The sequence below is a fragment of the Scyliorhinus torazame genome, chromosome 3, assembly GCF_047496885.1.
Source record: "Scyliorhinus torazame isolate Kashiwa2021f chromosome 3, sScyTor2.1, whole genome shotgun sequence".
NCBI classification, from domain to species: domain Eukaryota; kingdom Metazoa; phylum Chordata; class Chondrichthyes; order Carcharhiniformes; family Scyliorhinidae; genus Scyliorhinus; species Scyliorhinus torazame.
This window is the reverse complement of record NC_092709.1, coordinates 145,458,881-145,480,489: the sequence shown is the minus strand read 5'-3', so window position 1 is coordinate 145,480,489 and position 21,609 is coordinate 145,458,881. Positions and strand designations below refer to the sequence as shown.

The window sequence follows — 21,609 nt, the reverse complement described above, 5'->3', positions numbered from 1 at the left end:
ATGACTTGCCAATTCTTATACTCAATGCCCCGGCCAACGAAGGCAAGCATGCCGTATGCCTTCTTGACTACCTTCTCCACCTGTGTTGCCCCTTTCAATGACCTGTGGACCTGGACAACCCTGTTGGCTTGTTTAGTTTTGTGATTATGTTTGTTGTGTAAATATATAAATGCCTCAATAAAATATTTTTCAAAAAATATATATAATTAAAAACATAAAAGCAACAATTCTAGTCACTCGAGGAGCAAAATCTCGACACTGTGTAGGCTCTTTCGTCCTCTTAGATTTTCTGCCCGCTGACAACTGGACAGCCCCTTTAAGGCGAGGAAGCTGCCGCCTAGCGCAGGAGCACCGGATTACAGTAGTCAGGAAGACCTGTACAGTCATGGTGGTAACTGTCGTTTCTTCAGCAGTCAAAGTGTTTCTGCTGGATATCGAGGGGACCACAACCCCCATCTCCTTTGTAAAGGTAAAGGGAAGAAAGCGAGCGGTAACTTTGCAGCGCAAGGCGTCTATTTTAAAGGATGGAGTCGTGGAGAGCGCTTGTTCCGCTGCAAAGAGGTGTGCTAAGGGCTCCTTCACTCGGAACTGCTTCCGTTTGCTCCCATGTGTTCCTGCAGCCAGTTACTGCACCATGTTTAACCCTGGCGTATCTCACAGTCAGCGGGAGTATCCCTGAAAATATAGTTATGAAGAATGTCCACATGCAATGTGCTGCTGCACGACCAGAGGGGATTTAGAGACTGCTGCATTTGCACTCCTTTGATGGCACCGATTTTGATTAGATTATTGCACATCATCACACATGCATCTCCTTGTTTTCCAAGTTTCTCAATCGTCGTGATTGTTAAGGAATACTGGTACATAGTTTAAATTATAATTCCTGTTCTCAACAACATGGCGCCTTTGTGGTAAAGGAGCACAAAGTAATCCCCAGGAACGTGAATTATCGAGCAAAGTTTGGCACCGGATCCACATGAAGAGATAGCAAAGCAGAAATTTGGTCAGAGATAGTTTTAAAAAAAATAGAGTACCCAATTCTTTTTTTTTTTGCAATTAAGGGGCAATTTAGTGTGGCCAATCCACCTAACCTGCCCAGCTTTGGGTTGTGGGGGTGAAACCCAAGCAGACAGTTTTTTTTTAATGAGTTAAAGGAGGAGGAAGGAAAAAAAGCCTTGCAATTATGTAGCGCCTTTCACTTTTTAAATGTAAATTTAGAGTACCCAATTATTTTAAGGGACAATTTAGTGTGGCCAATCCACCTATCCTGCATATCTTTTTGGGTGTGTGGGTGAGACCCACGAGGAGAATGTGCAAATTCCACATGGACAGTCACCCGGGCCAAGGATCGAACCCAGGTCCTCAGCGTCATTAGCGTAGCGCCTTTCACGACCAGAGGACATCACAACCAGTGTTTTACTTTTGAAGTGTAATGTAGGAAGCATGCAGCCAATTTACCCACAGCAAGCACCCACAAGTAAAAGAATGTGGTCGTGACCAGATAATCTACTTTTGGGATGAAGACACCAGGGAAAGAACATAAGAAATAGGAGCAGGTGTATGCCATTCTGCTCCTCGAGCCTGCTCCCCCATTCAGTAAGATCATGGTTGATCTGATTGTGGCCTCAACTCTACTTTCCTGCCTGTCCTCTGTAAGCCTTGATTTGGATTTGTTTATTGTCACGTGTACCGAGGTACAGTGAAAAGTATTTTTCTGTGAGCAGCTCAACAGATCATTAAGTACATGAAAATAAAGTAAAAGAAAATACATAATAGGGCAACACAAGGTACACAATGTAACTACATAAACACCAGCATTAGGTGAAGCATACAGGAGTGCCGTGTTAAATCAGGTCAATCAATAAGAGGGCCGTTTAAGAGTCTGGTAACAGCGGGGAAGAAGCTGTTTTTGAGTCTGTTCGTGCATGTTCTCAGAGTTTTGTATCTCCTGTTCGAAGAAGTTGGAAGAGAGAGTAAGTCAGGTGGGAGGGGTCTTTGATTATGCTGCCCGCTTTCCCCAGGCAGCGGGAGGTGTAGATGGAATCAATGGATGGGAGGCAGGTTTGTGTGATAGACTGGGCTGACTCTCTGAAGTTTTGTGCGGTCTTGGGCCGAGCAGTTGCCACACCAGGCTGTGATGCAGCCTGATAGGATGCTTTCTATGGTGCATCTGTAGAAGCTGGTAAGAGTTAATGCAGACATGCCGAATTTCCTTAGTTTCCTGAGGAAGTATAGGCGCTGTTTTGCTTTCTTGGTGGTAGCGTCGACGTTGGGTGGACCAGGACAGATTTTTGGAGATGTGCACCCTTAGGAAATTGAAACTGCTAACCATCTCCGCCTCGGCCCCGTTGATGCTGACAGGGGTGTGTACAGCACTCTGCTTCCTGAAGTCAATGACCAGCTCTTTAGTTTTGCTGGCATTGAGGGAGAGATTGTTGTCCCTGCACCACTCCTCTAGGTTCTCTTTCTCCCTCCTGTATTCTGACTCGTCGTTATTCGAGATCCGGCCCACTACGGTCGTATCGTCAGCAAACATGTAGATGGAGTTGGAACCAAATTTTGCCACGCAGTCGTGTGTGTACAGGGAGTATAGTAGTGGGCTAAGTACGCAGCCTTGCGGGGCCCTGGTATTGAGGACTATTGTGGAGGAGGTGTTGTTCATTCTTACTGATTTTGATCTGTGGGTCAGAAAGTTGAGGATCCAGTTGCAGAGTGAGGAGCCAAGTCCTAGGTTTTGGAGTTTTGCTATGAGCTTGGCTGGGATTATGGTGTTCAAGGTGAAGCTGTAGTCAATAAATAGGAGTCTGATGTAGGAGTCCTTGTTGTTGAGATGCTCCAGGGATGAGTGTAGGGCCAGGGAGATTCCTTGTAGATCAAAAATCTGTCTAACTCAGTCTTGAATATATTCAGTGATCCAGTTTCCACTGCTCCCTGGAGTAGAGAATTCCAAAGATTAAAGACCCTCTGCAAATAGAAATTCCTCCTCCTTTCTGTCTTAAATGGGAGATCTCTTTGAAACTCTGTACCCTAGTGTTAGATTCCCACACAGAGGGAAACATCCTCTCACCATCTACCCAGTTCCAAGAAGAATCATATTTGACTGGAAAATGTAACTGTTTCTCTCAACACTGATGCTGTCAGACCTGTTGAGTGATTTTTTTTTTTAGAAATATTTTTATTCAAATTTTTACATATTTTCAACTTACAGAAAAAAGAAAAACAAGGAACACATAAATAAACATCTTACAACTACATCACAAATTCCCCCAATATACAAACCCCCCATTAAGCAATAATAAACACAGCAGAAAACACAAAGTACACCCCCCCCCCCCTTCTCCTGGGTTGCTGCTGCTGCTGACCACCTCCTAACGCCCCGCTAGAAAGTCTAGGAACAGTTGCCACCGCCTGAAGAACCCTTGCACAGACTCTCTCAAGGCAAATTTTACTCTCCAATTTAATGAACCCTGCCATGTCGTTGATCTAGGCTTCCACGCTCTGGGGCCTCGCATCTTTCCACTGTAGCAGAATCCTCCGCCGGGCTACCAGGGACGCAAAGGCCAGAATACCGGCCTCTTTTGCCTCCTGCACTCCCGGCTGGTCCGATACCCCAAATAGTGCTAACCCCCAGCTCGGCTTAACCTGGGTGTTCACCACCTTAGACATCGTCATCGCAATACCCCTCCAGAACCCATTCAGCGCCGGGCACGTCCAGAACATATGGGTATGGTTTGCTGGGCTCCCCGAGCACCTCCCACACCTGTCTTCCACCAACAAAGAACCTGCTCAGCGTCGCCCCTGTCATATGCGTTCTGTGAAGAACCTTAAATTGTATCAGGCTATGCCTGGCGCAAGAGGAGGAAGAATTAACCCTACCCAGGGCGTCCGCCCACGTACCCTCGTCTATCTCCTCCCCAAGCTCCTCCTCCCATTTACCCGTTAGCTCCTCCCCAGAGGTCTCCTCCTCCTGCATCTCCTGGTAGATCGCCGAGACACTGCCCTCTCCAACCCCCCCCCCCCCCCCCCCCCCCCGAGAGCACCCTATCTTGGATCCTACACGCTGGAAGCAGCGGGAACTCCCTCACCTGCCATCTTACAAACGCCCTTACCTGAAGGCATTTCCGGGCGGAAGCCCAAATTTTTCCTCCAGCGCCCCAAGGCTCGCAAACATCCCATCTAAAAACAGGTCCCCCATCCTTCTAATTCCTGCCCTGTGCCAGCTCAGGAACCCTCCATCCGTTCTCGCCGAGATGAACCGATGGTTCTCCCGGATCGGGGCCCAAACCGAAGCCTCTATCTCACCCCTGTGGCGCCTCCACTGCCCCCAAATTTTCAAAGTCGCCGCCACCACCGGACTCGTGGTGTACCTAGTCGGCGGGAGCGGCAGCGGCGCTGTCACCAGTGCTCCAGACTCGTGCCCACACAGGACGCCATCTCCAGCCTCTTCCACACCGCCCCATCCCCCTCCATTACCCACTTGCGTATCATCGCCACATTGGCAGCCCAGTAATACCCACACAGATTAGGTAACGCTAACCCTCCTCTGTCCCTACTCTGCTCCAGAAACACCCTTCTCACCCTCGGGGTCTTTTTCGTCCACACGAATCCCATGATGCTCCTGCTGACCCGCTTAAAAACGGCTTTGGGGATCAGGATGGGGAGGGACTGGAATATAAAAAGGAACCTCGGGAGCACCGTCATCTTCACCGACTGTACCCCCCCCGCCAAGGAGAGTAGCAGCATATCCCACCTTTTAAACTCCTCCTCCATCTGCTCCACCAGCCTCGTCAAGTTGAGCTTGTGTAGGGCCCCCCAGCTCCTGGCGACCTGGATCCCCAGATACTGAAAACTCCTTTCCGCCCTCTTCAGTGGAAGCTCGTCTATCCCCCTTCCCTGGTCTTCTGGATGTACCACGAAGAGCTCACTCTTCCCCACGTTGAGCTTATACCCAGAAAAGTCCCCAAACTCCCTGAGGATCCGTATCACCTCTGGCATCCCCCCCCCCACTGGGTCCGCCACATACATTAACAGGACATCGGCATACAACATAACCCGGTGCCCCCCCCCCCCCCCGCCCCCCCCCACACCCCCGGACCAGCCCCCTGCAGTTCCTGGACTCCCTTAGAGCCATAGCCAAAGGCTCAATTGCCAATGCAAATAGCAAGCTGGATAGGGGGCACCCCTGCCTCGTCCCCCGGTACAGCCAAAAGTATTCCGACCTCCTCCGATTCGTGGCCACACTCGCCACCGGGACTTCGTAAAGTAGCCTAACCCAACTAATGAAACCCACCCCGAACCCAACCCTTCAACACTTCCCAGAGGTACCCCCACTCCACCCTATCGAAGGCCTTCTCCGCGTCCATGGCCGCCACTATCTCCCCCTCCAATGTAGGCATCATATGATTACGTTAAGGAGCCTCCGCACATTGGTATTCAGCTGCCTTCCCTTAACAAAACCCGTCTGGTCCTCGTGAATCACCCCCGGGACACGGTCCTCAATTCTGGTAGCCAACACCTTCGCTAACAGCTTCGCGTCCACATTGAGGAGAGAGATTGGCCTATACGACCCACACTGTAATGGGTCCTTGACCTGCTTCGAGATCAGCGATATCAGCGCCCTGGACATCGTTGGGGGTAGGGACCCCCCTCCCTCGCCTCATTGAAAGACCTCACTAATAGAGGGCCCAGCAGGTCCATGTACTTCCGGTAAAATTCCACCGGGAAGCCATCTGGCCCCGGTGCCTTCCCCGCCTGCATACTCGCCAGCCCCTTAGTCAGCTCCTCCAGCCCTACCGGTACCGGCCCCAAGCCCAGCCACCTGCTCCTCCTCCACCCTCGGGAACCTCAGTCGATCCAAAAATCGATGCATCCCCCCGCCTCCGTCGGGGGCTCAGACCTATACAGCCCCTCATAAAAGTCTCTAAATACTCCATTTGTTCCCTCCGCCCTGTGTTCCCCCCTTTATCCCTAACTCCCCCAATCTCCCTCGCTGCCTCCCGCTTCCGAAACTGGTGGGCCAACATCCGGCTAGCCTTCTCCCTGTACTCATTACACCGTAATGTACCCTGTACACCGCCCTTGCACTTTCCTCCACTGCACCTCTGCCTTCTTGGTGGTCAACGGGTCAAACTCGGCCTGGAGGCTTCGTCGCTCCTTGAGTAGTCCCTCCTCGGGGACCTCTGCATACCTCCTATCCACCCTTAAAATCTCCCCCACCAATCTCTCCCTCTCTCTCCTCTCCTTCCCCTCCTTGTGGGCCCTAGTGGAGATTATCTCTCCCCTAATCACCGCCTTCAGCGCCTCCCAGACCACCCACACCTGCACCTCCCCATTATCGTTAGCTTCTAGATAGCTTTCAATACACCCCCGGATCCGCCCGCTTACCTCCTCATCCGCCAGCAAGCTCACATCCAGGCGCCACAGCGGGCGCTGGTCCCTCCTCCCCTAGCTCCAGCTCCACCCAATGCAGGGCATAGTCTGAGATGGCTATGGCCGAATACTCCGTGTCCTCCACCCTCGGAATTAGTGCCCTGCTCTTAACGAAGAAGCCTATCCGGGAGTAGGCTTTCTGGATGTGGGAAAAAAAAGAAAATTCCCTGGCCCCCGGCCTGACAAACCTCCATCGGTCCACTCCTCCCATCTGGTCCCTAAACCTCCTCAGCACCTTGGCCGCCGCCGGCCTCTTACCCGTCCTGGATCTGGAGCGGTCCAATGCTGGATCCTGTACCGTGTTGAAGTCCCCCATCCCCCATTATCAAGCTCCCTGCCTCCAGGTTCGGAATCCGGCCCAACATGCGCCGCATAAATCCGGCATCGTCCCAATTCGGGGCTTATACATTCACTAATACCACCCGCACCCCCTGCCGCTTACCACTCACCATCACATGCCTACCTCCATTGTCTGCCACGATGTTCAGCCCCTCAAATGACACCCGCTTCCCCACCAAAATCGCCACCCCTCGATTCTTTGCATCCAACCCCGAGTGGAAAACCTGCCTTACCCACCCCTTTCTCAGCCTAACCTGATCTGCCACCCTCCTGGAGCATAACCACATCTGCCTTCAGTCCCTTCAGGTGTGCGAACACACGGCCCCTCTTTACCGGCCCGTTCAGGCCTCTCACATTCCAAGTTATCAGCCGGATCAGGGGGCTTCCCGCCCCCCCTGCCGTTTAGCCATCCCCTTTTCTAGGCTAGCCACGTGCCCGTGCCTCCCGCATTCTCCATTTCCCCCCAGCGGCAGACCCCCGCCCCGACTCTCGTTCCGAGCTCCAGCTCACCTTTGGCCAATGCAGTAACAACCCAGTCCCCCCCTAGCTGCGTTGCTCCCCCCATAGCACCCCTGTAAGTCAGCTGACCCCGGCCACTCCCGCCACTCCATCGACCCCCCAGTGTGGTAGTCCCCCCCCCCCCCCCCCTCCTCTTGTCCATCATCGGGCGCTCCTCTCCAACACCGCCGTCCCCCCGGCCCTGCCCCCTTCCTTCCCTAGCGCGGGAAAAAGCCTGCGCTTTCCATCAGACTGGCCCCGCCCTCTCTGGCGCATCTCCCTTTTGCGGCCTAATCCCACCTCCCCCACCTCGGGCCTCCCATCTCCCATCCCCCCAACGGGGCCCCGTCCTTCCAACCACCAACGCCCACACTCTCTCAAAACCCCCCCTTCGAACCAATTCACCCTACCCCACCCACCACCCAAGGAAACAATACAGAACAGAACATCCCCCAAAGCCCAGTAACCACAGTAGCCCCACGACCTCCCCTCACAACCGACCCTCAGTCCGTGTCCAACATTTCAGCCTGAATAAAGGTCCACGCCTCCTCCGCGTCTCAAAGTAATGGTGCCGGCCTTTAAACGTGACCCACAGTCGTGCCGGCTGCAGCATCCCGAATTTCACCCCCTTCCGATGCAGAACCGCCTTAGCCTGATTGTACCCGGCCCTCTTCTTGGCCACCTCCGCGCTCCAGTCCTGGTATATACGGACCTCTGCATTCTCCCACCTGCTGCTCCGCTCCTTTTTTGCCCATCTTAGGACACACTCCCTGTCCACCAAGCGTTGGAACCGCACCAATACTGCCCGCGGCGGCTTGTTAGACTTGGGCCTCCTCGCCAGGACTCGGTGGGCCCCATCCAGCTCCAAAGACCTCGGGAAGGCACCCGCGCCCATCAACGTGTTCAGCATCGCGACCACATATGCTCCAGCATCCGACCCCTCCACTCCCTCCGGGACACCCAGAATCCGCAGATTCTTCCTCCTCGACCGATTCTCCATGGCCTCGAACTTCTCCTGCCATTTCTTATGCAGCGCCTCGTGCGCCTCCACCTTCACTGCCAGCCCAATATCTCGTCCTCATTCTCCGAGGCCTTTTGCCGCACCTCCCGGATCGCCGCCCCTTGGCCCTTCTGGGTCTCGACCAGCTTGTTGATCGAAGCCTTCATCGGCTCCAGCAGCTCTGCTTTCAATTCCATGAAGCAGCGCTTGAGAAACTCCTGCTGCTCTTGCGCCCACTGTGCTCGTGCTGCCTGGTCTCCACCCGCCGCCATCTTGGCTTTCCTCCCTCGCACTTTTCGCTGCACCAGAATAACTTTTTTCACCGCTCCACTCCTGGTCCAATCCATACAGTGCCGGGAAAATCGTACTGTCACCTTCCCACACTGGGAACCGTCGAACAAATGCTGCTGGGGCCCCTCAAAAGAGCCCAAAAGTCCGTTTCTGGCGGGAGCTGCCGAACGTGCGACTTAGCTCAGCATAGCCGCAACCGGAAGTCCCTGTTGAGTTATCAAGTGCTTTGTTTTCATTTCTGCTCTGTCGAGTACCCTCCGAGTCGTTTATCTTTCAATAAGCTTATCTCTTGTTCTCTAAACGCGAGTGAGTATAGGCGTATCCTGCTTAACCTAGTGAATCTTCTCTGAACTACCTCCAATGTAAGTATATCCCTACTTTAAATATTTTTTTAATTTAAGGGATGTGGGCGACGCTGGCTAAGCCAGTATTTATGGTCCATCACTAGCCCTTGAAACAGTGGTGGTGAGCTGCCTTCTTGAACTCTGCAGTCCCTGAGGTGTAGGTACACCCACGGTGCTGTTAGGGAGGGAATTCCAGGATTTTGACCGAGCGACAGTGAAGGAGCAACAATATATTTCCAATTCAGGATGATGAGTATAACTTGGAGGGGGAGCTCCAGGTGGTGGTGTTCCCAGGTAGCTGCTGCTCTTTTCCTCCTAGATAGTAGGGGTTGTGGGTTTGGAAGGTACTGCCTAAGGAACATTGCTGAGTTTCTGCAGTGCATCTTGCAGATGATACACACGGCTGCCACTGTTCATCGGTGGTGAAGGGATTGAATATTTGTGGAAGGGGTAGCCATCAACTGGGCTGCTTTGTCCTGGATGGTGTCAAGCTTTTTGAGTTGTTGGAGCTGCACTCATCGAGGCGAATTAAGAGTATTCCATTACACTCCTGACTTGTGCCTTTGGGGAATCAGGAGGTAAGTTACTAGCCTTTGACCTGCTCTGGTAGCCACAGTATTTATATGGCTATTCCAGTTCAGTTTCAGGTCAGTGATAATCCCCAGGCTGTTGATAGTCTGGGATTCAGTGATGGTAATGCCATTTAATGTCAAGGGGCGAGGGTTAGATCTTCCCTTGTTGGAGATGGTCATTGCCTGACACTTGTGAGATTACTTGTCAGCCCAAGCCTGGATATTGTCCAGATTTTATTGCATTTGGACTGCTTCACTATCTGAGGAGCCGCGAATGGTGCTGAACATTGTACAGTCATCAGCGAACATCCTCACTTCTGAACTTATGATGGAAGGAAGGTGATCGATGAAGCAGCTGAATATAGTTGGGCCAGGACACTACCCTGAGGAACCCCTGCAGTGATGCCCTGCAGGTGAGTTGATTGACCTCCAACCACCATAACCATCTTCTTTTGTGCCAAATATGACTCCAACCAGGAGAGGGTTTTCCCCTGATTCCCATTGACTCCAGTTTTGCTAGGGCTCCTTGATGCCACACTCAGTCAAATGCTGCCTTGATGTCAAGGGCAGTCACTCTTGCCTCACCTCTGACATTCAGCTCTTTCCTAATGCCATATACTGATGTAACAAGATTTCCCTATCCTTATGCTCCAGCTCATTTGCAATAAAGGCCAACATTCTATTTGTCTTCTCATTTACTTACTGCACCTGCAAAACCTGTCAAGAGATTGGAATGCCATGGTGGTGTAATCACCTGCCATTTTGGCTGCCAATATTCTTAAATACATATTGGACATGGCCATTCTATGCTGTTGTTAAAGAAGAATAATTATTTTTACACATGTGAAAAGAAGCTGGACTCGTCTTTTTTATGAGAAGTTACAGATTAAAGAATGTGGAAATTGCACATCAAATTATTATAAAGATGTGAATTTCTGTTACGTTCAGTAATTTGTAACAATCGCTTCATGGAGCATTATTAAATCACTCAGAAATGTGTTTCTCAGTAAACTGGTAATGCTTGTAGTGTCTAAACTAACATGTATTGTATGTATTTTTAAATCAGGATGTTTTGTTTCCTTACATCAAAGAAAATGTGAATGGATACCTGCATTCACATTGGCATGAGGAGGGATGTCAGGAAGATGTAGAGCTTTTGAGAAAACAGGTAAATCTGACCAGTGAGAATATTATCCTTCGATACCCCTTGCCTTGAATAAAGATTTTGTTGAACTGAATGCAAAAGTGGGGAAATGTGTTGAGAACCTGGTGGAGATATTTACAAGAATGGCTATTTTTTTAATTAAAAAAAATATATGCTTGACCTACGCGCTAATTGGAGTGACTGCTTGAAATTTTCAGCACTATATCAATGTGAAATAATATACTTTGTGAATTCAATAATCTGTTTGTGTAATGAATAAATAGATATTTCAGAGTGATTACAAAGATTATACTCAGGACGTTGATGTTACAATAGACTATATCCATGAAGTTTGAACATTTTGTGAGACTGCCTAGAAACTAACCCCAGTTATCCAGTTATTTTATGCTGCATTCTAGCATCATAGAACGATAGAGTACAGAAGACTTCTGCTGGTTCAATAGAAGGGCTACTTAATTAATCCTACACCCATTTCCCGGCAAAGTTTTCTCCGTCCAAATTTTTATCGAATTCACTTTTCAAATTTGCTATTGAATCTGTTTTCAGCAGGGCAGCACGGTGGCGCAGTGGTAGCACTGCAGTCTCACAGCGCCGAGGTCCCAGGTTTGATCCCGGCTCTGGGTCATTGTCCATGTGGAGTTTGCACATTCTCCCCATGTTTGCGTGGGTTTCGCCCCCACAACCCAAAGATGTGCAAGGTAGGTGGATTGAACACCCTAAATTGCCCCTTGATTGGAAAAAATGAATTGGATACTCTAAATTTAAAAAAAAGAATCCGTTTTCAGCACCCTTCCAAATAATAAAAGCTCACTGCACAAAGATCTTTTACCTGGGGTGGATTGGTGCCGCAGTGGTTAGCACTGCTGTCTACGCCGCCAAGGACCCGGGTTCAATCCCGTCCTCGGGTCACTGTCCGTGTGGAGTTTGTACATTCTCTGTGTCTGCGTGGGTCTCACGCCCACAGCCCAAATATGTGCAGGGTAGGTGGATTGGTCAAGTTAATTGCCCTTTAATTCTATTTTCCTCACTATTTTTGTCAATTACTTTAAATCTTAGTCCTCTGATCACTGGTGCTTTTGACACTGGAAATAATTTTTTCTTATTTACTTACTGATGCTATTCCTGATTTTTAGCATCTTCATCAAACCACCTCTCAGCATTCCATTGCTGTAGGAAAAACAATAGACAACCCCGGTAACTATAGACCAGTGAGCCTTCTGTTGTGGGCAAAGTCTTGGAAAGGCTTATAAGAGATAGGATGTATAATCATCTGGATAGGAATAATTTGATTAGAGATAGTCAACACGGTTTTGTGAAGGGTAGGTCGTGCCTCACAAACCTTATTGAGTTCTTTGAGAAGGTGACCAAACAGGTGGACGAGGGTAAAGCAGTTGATGTGGTGTGTATGGATTTCAGTACCGGCGCCACGGTAGGCTATTGCAGAAAATACGGAGGCATGGGATTCAGGGTGAGTTAGCAGTTTGGATCAGAAATTGGCTAGCTGGAAGAAGACAAAGGGTGGTGGTTGATGGGAAATGTTCAGCCTGGAGTCCAGTTACTAGTGATGTACTACAAGGATCTGTTTTGGGGCCACTGCTGTTTGTCATTTTTATAAATGACCTGGAGGAGGGCGTAGAAGGATGGGTGAGTAAATTTGCAGATGACACTAAAGTCGGTGGAGTTGTGGACAGTGCGGAAGGATGTTACAAGTTACAGAGGGACATAGATAAGCTGCAGCGCTGGGCTGAGAGGTGGCAAATGGAGTTTAATGCAGAAAAGTCTGAGGTGATTCATTTTGGAAGGAATAACAGGACGACAGAGTACTGGGCTAACGGTAAGATTCTTGGCAGTGTGGATGAGCAGAGAGATCTCGGTGTCCATGTACATAGATCCCTGAAAGTTGCCACTCAGGTTGAGAGGGTTGTTAAGAAGGCGTACGGTGTGTTAGCTTTTATTGGTAGAGGGATTGAGTTTCAGAGCCATGAGGTCATGTTGCAGCTGTATAAAACTCTGGTGCGGCCGCATTTGGAGTATTGCGTGCAATTCTGGTCGGCGCATTATAGGAAGGATGTGGAAGCATTGGAAAGGGTGCAGAGGAGATTTACCAGGATGTTGCCTGGTATGGAGGGAAGATCTTATGAGGGAAGGCTGAGGGACTTGAGGCTGTTTTCGTTAGAGAGAAGAAGGTTAAGAGGTGACTTAATTGAGGCATACAAGATGATCAGAGGATTGGATAGGGTGGACAGTGAGAGCCTTTTTCCTTGGATGGTGATGTCTAGCACGAGGGGACAAAGCTTTAAATTGAGGGGAGATAGATAGAGGACAGATGTCAGAGGTAGGTTCTTTACTCAGAGTAGTACGGGCGTGGGATGCCCTGCCTGCAACAGTAGCAGACTCGCCAACATTAAGGGCATTTAAATGGTCATTGGATAAATATGTGGATGATAAAGGAATAGTGTGGTTGGGCTTTAGAGTGGTTTCACAGGTCGGCGCAACATCGAGGGCCAAAGGGCCTGTACTGCGCTGTAATGGTCTAATACCCGGCTTCTCCAGTCATCAAAACAGAAAATGATGGAAATACTCAGTGGGTGGGATTCTCCGTTGCCCGACACCAATATCGTATTGGGCGATCGGGCGGAGAATACACTCCAACGGCCAAATCTGGGACGGCGGCAGTTTGACGCCGGTCAGCCATGCTCCGCCCCCTTGGGAGTGGTGTAATTGCAGGCCCTCCCGCGATGCTTCACCCCCAATGGGCCGAGACCCCAACCGCGCGGGTGATGTGTGGTCTGAGTGGTCGGGAACACAGCGGGGCGGCTGCGGACTGTCCAGTGGCGCCAAATCCGTCCGGGATCCGTGCCGCTGGGTGTGGGTGTGGGGGGGGGGGGGGGGGGGGGCTTCTGCGAGGGCTGGGGGGGACTGGTGGGGGGTGGCCTGTGGAGTCGCAGATGTCGGGTCCGCGTATGGCCGGCGCCATGTTGTACGGCGCGACCGCTGCAGGTCGTCGCTGTGCTCATTTGCGGCAGGGACCCGGCCATTCTCCAGCCGTTTTCGATGCAGGAGCCGGAAGTTTCACCCAGCGCCGCTGCTAGCCCCTCACTGGTCGCAGAATCGGTGAGGGTTTTGGCGTCGTTAAACGCTCCCGAATTCTCCCTTTGAGCCGGCACTCAGCCGCTGAAACACAGAATCCAGCCCAGTATGTCTGGAGATTGGATTTTACCGGCCCTCTGTAAAAGATAAGTTTGCAGGGGTTATCTTTGCGTTCCAGGATCATCCTAGAATAAAGAACAGATTGGGCAGATGAGAGAAGGATCTAATACTGCATTATGTTATCCTAACAGTTTTAGCGATGTATAACTGAACCAGTTGTTGGCTATATCCATTCAATTCTGCATATTTTGGACTTGTGGTACGGGAGATGAAGCCCATTCCACTTCCAAGCAGTAACATTCTTCACAAATGACAAAGATAATTAAATAAAATCACATTCAATGAAGGGAATTACATTTGATCATTGGTATTCATAGTCTGGTGAAATTAAGCAAGCTTTTAATTTGATCCATTCTTTCCTTAAGGCTAAAGATGACAAGCAATTAGATGGAGCTGTGCTAATTCCAGAGTGGTGCTCCGGAGAGAACGCTGACAAGAAACAAGCTATCAAAACTGTGATAGACCACATTTTGTGGCAGATGTCCCAGGACATGAAAACAACAGCTTTGAAGCAGTTACAGGGTCACATGTGGAAAGAAGCCTATGTACGTGGAGAAGTGAAAGGAGAGTAAGTGATTTTCAACGTGTATATATTATGGAGCAAAATATATTTGATCCCACAACTATTTGGATCCAGAATGTCTTCTCTGTTGTGAAAGAAAGTGATATGGGAAAATAAAGTCCCAGGTTCCAGTTGGGTTAGCTAATTTCAGCTGGGACAATAGTAACACATTACAACCAATACTTTGGACAAAAGAAGGGGAGGACAACTAGGACCCCTGCTGTTTAGTGATCCCAGATCGAAAATGGTGTATGCTTGTAAGTATCTATCTGTAGAGTATTGGATCGTACTTGACTGTGATAACCTTGCAGCTCTTGCTGTCTGGACTTGAGAATATTGAAGTGGCCACTTGGGTGAGACCCTCTGAAACCAAACCCTTGTGAGGGTCAGTATCTTTGGGAGTAAGAAATTGGAATAGCAAAAAAATCAGGGTAAAGCAATGACTAAGTTTTATACATGTGGCAACCAAATGATAATTGAAGTGAATTACCATTATCTTTTATTTTTGAACATGAGTCAGAGTGTACAAAGATGTTGCTCCAGCTATTAAAGAATGGAGGAAGGCAGGCAAGAAGGTGTACATCTATTCCTCAGGCAGCGTGGAAGCTCAGAAACTTCTGTTTGGATATTCGGTTGAAGGAGACCTGTTGGAGGTAAGAAGCCATTGTTTGTCGTGCCTGCCCATGACTGAGGTTTCCATAAACAATTGGCAAATGTAAAAATGTACTGGCCTTCTCCATATTGGAGACGGAGTCTGAAATCTGTTGAAATTCAGACATCATGAGCCCTTCCAGGTCAATGCACTTAGATGAGGCACATAGTCAGATGGACTAGAAAGATGTTGGGGACAACCGCGGACTGTGCTGAGAACAGCCTGTCCAGAAACTTAACACAAAAGTATCACATTCCAGGACAAAAGCTTGTGGTGACAGCAGAAAAATGGACTGAACGTTTGGAAAGTCTCACTGGAGATATGTGGCCATTGCTGCCTGTATGATGTTGGAGAGTTGGAGGTGGTACTGCTGCAGGAGGTATGTAAAGGGAGGTTGGATGAAGTAAATGCAATTACCCAGGTCCCTTGCTGCTGACTGGAAATAAGAAGCAGGGTTGCTGCTGGTAGGAGAAAGGCAAATTGTTCTGCTCGCTTTTCAAGATTTCCACAGCTGCACCTTCTCGGTGACACCATTGTAAACATTGCACGCAGTCGTTGTATTTTCTCTCAGTACGCTCTTCTTAAAGGTGAAGGAACAGATGCTGAGATGTCTAGGTGGAGATGTCCAGATGAAGGTGCTCCTCAGCTGTTAGGGAGTTTCTCAGTGCTAAGTTAGGAGCTATGAATATAGCAGATAGACCTGTTCTCCTAAGAGCCTTCCATTTAGCATTTCCATATGCCACCTGAACATTAATTGAATGCAAACCCTTAATCTTCATGAAGATTATGCATCTGGGTGTCATGTTAAAAAAAATTGTCTCCACTCATGCCATAATGTACAATGTCAGGAAAATAATTGTTCCCACAGAGGTAAAGGCTGCCACAGCCTGAAGCTCTCATACAAATGAATCTTTCAAATGAACACTTGTCACTCAAATTAGTCTGCCATTCAGGCAAAATTGTGCGTCCTGTCCATCTAACATCTCAAATTCCAGGAAAAGTGTTGTTCCACTTGTTGATATGTGTGCAATGCAGGTTTCCCTGATGTAGTAGATGGCTCCTTGTGTTGTGGTATTTGGAAGGATTCATTAGTATGAGAGCTTCAGGCTGTGGTAATCTTTACTTCTGTGGGAAGAATTCTTTTCCCGATTATTGTACACCATGGAAAGATTTCTAAAGTAGGCTATTTAGTAGTGAGTGGAGTGGATGAAATGCTTCAGATTATTGCAATTAATTTGAAACTCCACTTCCTCATTTAGTTTGTAGCATGTTGAGAACCCCCAAAGAAATAGCCATCCTAACCTCTATCAATATTGTCAGAACCAACAAGCAATCAAGAGTAATGAAACAAAATATTGGCATGGCAAGAATGCAAAAATGTATGTCAAGCCACTAGGAGAAACTTAGAAACTGTGGCTTCACAGCGCCAGGGTCCCAGGTTCGATTCCCCGTTTGGTCACTGACTGTGCGGAGTCTGCACGTTCTCCCCATGTCTGCGTGGGTTTCCTCCGGGCGCTCCGGTTGCCTCCCACAGTCCAAAGACGTGCAGGTTAGGTGGATTGGCCATGATAAACTGCCCTTAGTGACCAAAAAGGTTAGGATGGGTTATTGGGTTACGGGGATAGGGTGGAAGTGAGGGCTGAAGTGTGTCGGTGCAGACTCGATGGGCCGAATGGCCTCATTCTGCACTGTATGTTCTATATTATGCCTGGTGTAAAATGCCGTGAAAGATACAGGAAAACACAAGTAAAATAACTTCTACCCTTTAAAGAGTCTTGAAACGATAAATGGATCCTCAGACATAAATGCAACATTTATCCTAGGATCCTTTTTCGTGGTATTAAAATGAAACCGGTGTATTCCCAAAAGATCTGTTGCCCATTTTGCCAGTTTTGCCACAGCAGATGATATTGAGTCTTGCATCCAAAAACTGCTGCAATTTACCCCCAATTAGTTAACAGATAAACTCCACGTTCAGTAAGTCTTAGTTATTCATCAAATCAATACAATTGTATAGGCATGTGAGTGAACTTTTGACACGGTGTAGTAATATTCAGAATTGTAATTTAATTTTTATTAATCTCGAGTAGTTTTTAATAAAAAAGAGAACTTGTTCTTCAGTTGCATAATAACAATTCCGTGGCATAATTTCGGAGAAGGACAAGTAAAGTATTTATTTGGTGAATAACTAAGACTTACTGAACGTGGAGTTTATCTGTTGTGTTGTTTTACATTTAACTTATGAGCCTACACCCACTATCTCTCATTATTGATTTATGTAGCTTGGCAAATCAACCAGCTGTTGTCAGCGAATTTAACTAAGTGCCTGTTCTTTGCCGTATCTGAAGTTGAAAACTTTCATATAGACACGTTTGATCCTCAGCTTTTTGATGGCCATTTTGACACCAAGATTGGATCCAAAGTAGAAATGGAAAGCTACAGAAGGATTGCACAAGACATTGGTTGTTCCACAGACAACATACTTTTCCTAACCGATGTAACTAAAGGTACAATTTAAAAATATATATATACTGATTATTTTTACAACTTACTTGAGTGCTCCACAGTACTTCTGTGGGGGAAAAAACAAGAGAATAAGAAATGCATTGGAGTGAGGAGAGAGCAAGAATCTTGCCAAGGGACTGTCAAAGCATATCTCGAATGTTAACAGCGCTTAAAATGGTCGTCTTGGACACAATCAAGACTTTCATAAAGAGCTGGCCAAATGTCTGGTTAAATATCCCATTGGCAGTATTTGAAGAAGTACAGGGAATTCTCCCAGTTTCTTGGCTAACATTTCACCCTCATCTATTACCACTAAAAAAACAGATGAATCATTCATTTTATTGCTGCTTGCGATTTTTGTGTGCGAAGTGGCTGCCACATTTATCTACTTAACAGTTTAGTGCACATTTGAGTCCTTGATTGTGACGTAGGATATTTCTGAGTGATGCAATGAGGCAATATGTTTAGTACAAGCCTTTCTTTTCACATGCATGAAAAGTCACTTGTCCTAAGTATAAAGTTTACATTAACAGGCCACTCATTATTTTAAATAGAGTGCTGTTTAGTGAGTGGTGATGATCATTGTGATTTAATTTCATTTATAAAATTGGACTTGTCATAGTTTCAAGGCAAATTATTCATTAGGAATTTAGCACACTAGAGATTAAAGGATGAAAGAATTAAAAGGCAAAGCTCAATCCACCATTGTCAACATGGTTTTATGAAGAGTAAGTCATGCTTGGCAAACTTGCTTGGATTCTTTGAGGATGTGACCAGCAAGATGGATAATGGGGAACCTGTGGATGTGGTATATCTAGACTTCCAGAAGGTGTTTGACAAGGTGTTGCATAAAAGACTGATCCAGAAGGAGAGATCGCAGGGGATTGGGGGTAGAGCCCTAGATCGGATTGAGGATTGGCTGACTGGTGACAGAAAGCAGAGGGCCGGGATAATTGGGCCCTTCTCTGCCTGGCGAACTGTAACTAGCGAGGTGCCACAGGGGTCAGTCCTTGGACCTCAACTGTTTCCAATCTATATAAATGATCTGCAAGCAGGGACAGAGTGTAATATAGCAAAATATGCGGATGATACTAAAATAGGTGGAAAAGTAGGCAGTGAAGAGGAGAAAAAGTGTTTGTAGATGGATATAAGTAGGCTAGGAGAATGGGCCAAAATGTAGCAGATGGAGTTTAGTGTGGATAAGTGTGAGATTATCCATTTTAGCTGAAAAAAGAGAAAAACAAATGATTATCTAAATGGAAAGCAGATTCAAAATGTGTCTGGGCAGAGGGATTTGGGTGTCTATTCATGAATCGCAGAAAGTCGGTATGCAGGTACAGCATGTAATAAAAAAGGCAAATGGACTTTTCGTATTTATTGCGACAGTATAAAAGTAGGGATGTATTATTGCAACTGTATAGGGTGTTGGTGAGTCCACATCTGGAGTATTGTGTCCAGTTTTAGTCTCCTTATTTGAGGAAGGATGTGGTGGCATTGGAGTCCGTTCAGAGGTGGTTCACCAGATTGATTCCAGGGCTGAAAGGGTTGACAAAGGAGGAGAGAATGAACAGTTTGGGCTAATACACACTGTACTTTAGAAGGATGAGAGGGGATCTAATCGAGTTATATACAATACCAAGAGGGATTGATAAAGTAAACTTAGACCAGATGTTCCCCCTTGTAGGGAAATCTAGAATGAGAGGTCACGGATATAGGTTGAAAGGCGGTAGATTTAAAACTGAGATGAGGAGGAACGACTTCTCACCAGAGGGTGGTGAATTTGTGGAACTTGCTGCCCTATAGTGTGGTGGAGTCTGAATCGTTAAATGGTTTCACGAAGGAGATGGATATATTTCGGATGTAATGGGATATGGGGAACAGGCAGGGAGGTGGATTTGAGACCAGGAAGAGAGCAGCCATGATCTGATTGAATGGCGGAGCAGGCTCAAAGGGCTGAATTGCCGACTTCTGCTCCTAGCTCCTCTGCTCATTTGATCGAAAGTATCACATTTTTTATAGTTGCAAACAAAATGTTGATGACCTAATCTGTGTAACTTTTACCCCATTCTCATTTCATTGCTTCATTTTGTGGGCCCTGTGGCTCATTGCAATTATTTACAAATATATGAAAACTTTTGTCATCACTTTTCAGTTAGATTATTGCTTTATTTTTGTATCAGACTAGCCTTGTAACCTTTGCTTTCATTTTAATTCTGTCAGAGGCAAGGGCTGCAGAACAAGCAGGAGTTCAAGTGTCCCTTGTGGTGAGGCCCGGAAATGCAGAGTTGACAGAGCAAGAAATGTCTCATTCTATTATCACCTCCTTCAGTGAACTGTCACTATCTGGTCAATGACAACTGATCAGCTTCAAAATACAATCAAAACCATTCTTCTGGGACTTGCTAAAATAATTTATCTTCAAGGATTTTCAATAAATACGTTCTGATCATGAGCAGGCATTCAGAACAAGTTGTATTACATAGGATTTCCAAGAAACATGGGTTTGTAATCAACTTTCTCTTGTGTGTTAAGTTCACGATCTCAATACTTCTGCTGTGGAAAGGTATTGACCACAAGGAGAGAGGTAATTGTCTCACAAGGTGAGTTGCACACCCGTTTTGAGACTTGATTGTGTTTTGTGTGGTATGGAACTAAACTATCTCCCCTACCGGCCAAACATGGTGCAATCGCTGGGAATTTGTTTTATATGGCAATGTGGGAGTGTGAAATTTGTATATCCACCTGAAGTGTGAAAAATCCATAATTGTACAGATTGATGTACTTTTGCATAGAGTAATGGCTGGAAAAAGCATTTTGAGCTGTATAATAGTGAACCTGCAGCATTTACTAGTTGTGATTTTAATGGCATCAATACACAGAAGGAAACATCGGGACATACAAGTTCAAAACAATCAATATACACTACTACTGGAGTTGCATTTTCAGGTAAAGAAGACCAGTTCAGTCATGTTTTATTGTTACTACTATTCTTTGCACCACGGGTTATCATTCTGAGCGATGAGTATGACAATTGTCCCGACAGTATTTTGGTAAAAATACATCAAGCAACAAGAGAAAAAGAAAAAAAAAAATGTTTAATCAAACTCTTTTCTTTAACAAAGTTTTAAATTTCTTCTAATAAGGATGTAATGCTTTTTAAAAAAAAAATATTTTTATTAAGGCATTTATTTGTATGAACATTAAGCACAAACCAACACAAGAGTAAGAACAAACAGGAACCTCATAATAAATAAATAAATAACTACCTAAACGCCCCAAACCCCTGCTGTTCCTATTCGACCTTCACCATTTAAAACCCGCGCCCCCCCCTCACAGCTGACACCTCAATTTTCCTTAAAGAAGTCGATGAACGGCTTCCATCTCCAGGCAAACCCACCAATTGACCCTCTTAAAGCGAACTTGATTTTTCCAGCCTTAGGAATTCCACCAGGTCGCTCACCCACACCCCCGGTTTCGGTGGCTCCGAGTCCCTCCACTCCAGCAAAATCAGGCTACCAGAGAGGCAAAGGCCAGAACATCAGCCTTTCTTGCCCCCTGGACTCCCGGGTCTCCAACACACTAAATATCGCCACTTCTGGACTCTGGGCCACCTTCGCCCTCAGCACCTCAGACATTACATCCTCGAAACCCTGCCAGAGCCCCTTGGGTTTCGGACATGCCTAAAACATGTGGACTTGGTTTGCGGGCCTTCTTGCGCATCGCCCACACCTGTCCACCACCCCCTCAAAGAACCTGCTCACCCTGGCCCTCGTCATATGCGCCCTATGAACTACCCTAAACTGGAAACGGCTGAGCCTTGCACACGATGAGGCTGCATTCATCCTAACCCTAACCCTAATCCCACAACCCAGCCTCCATTTCTCCCCCCAGTTCCTCCTCCCATTTACGCTTGACTTCTCCTGTCGGGTCTCCCTCCCAGTCCATTAACTCCTTGTAGATCTTGGACACCTTGCCCTCCCCCACTCCTTCCTTCGACACCACCTTATCCTGTAATTCCGGAGACCTAAAATCAAGAAAGGAC

At 47.3% G+C, this 21,609-nt stretch overlaps 1 protein-coding gene across 1 annotated transcript; it reads left to right on the top strand.

The window, feature by feature from the left end:
• The first annotated feature begins 335 nt into the window (after positions 1-335).
• On the top strand, positions 336-20,019 carry enoph1 (enolase-phosphatase 1). Its single transcript, XM_072496362.1, has 6 exons — positions 336-469; positions 10,540-10,641; positions 14,214-14,416; positions 14,931-15,063; positions 17,446-17,569; positions 19,788-20,019. The coding sequence occupies exons 1-6, from the start codon at positions 386-388 to the stop codon at positions 19,919-19,921; spliced, it is 780 nt and encodes a 259-aa protein (XP_072352463.1). The 5' UTR covers positions 336-385; the 3' UTR covers positions 19,922-20,019.
• Positions 20,020-21,609: the final 1,590 nt, after the last annotated feature.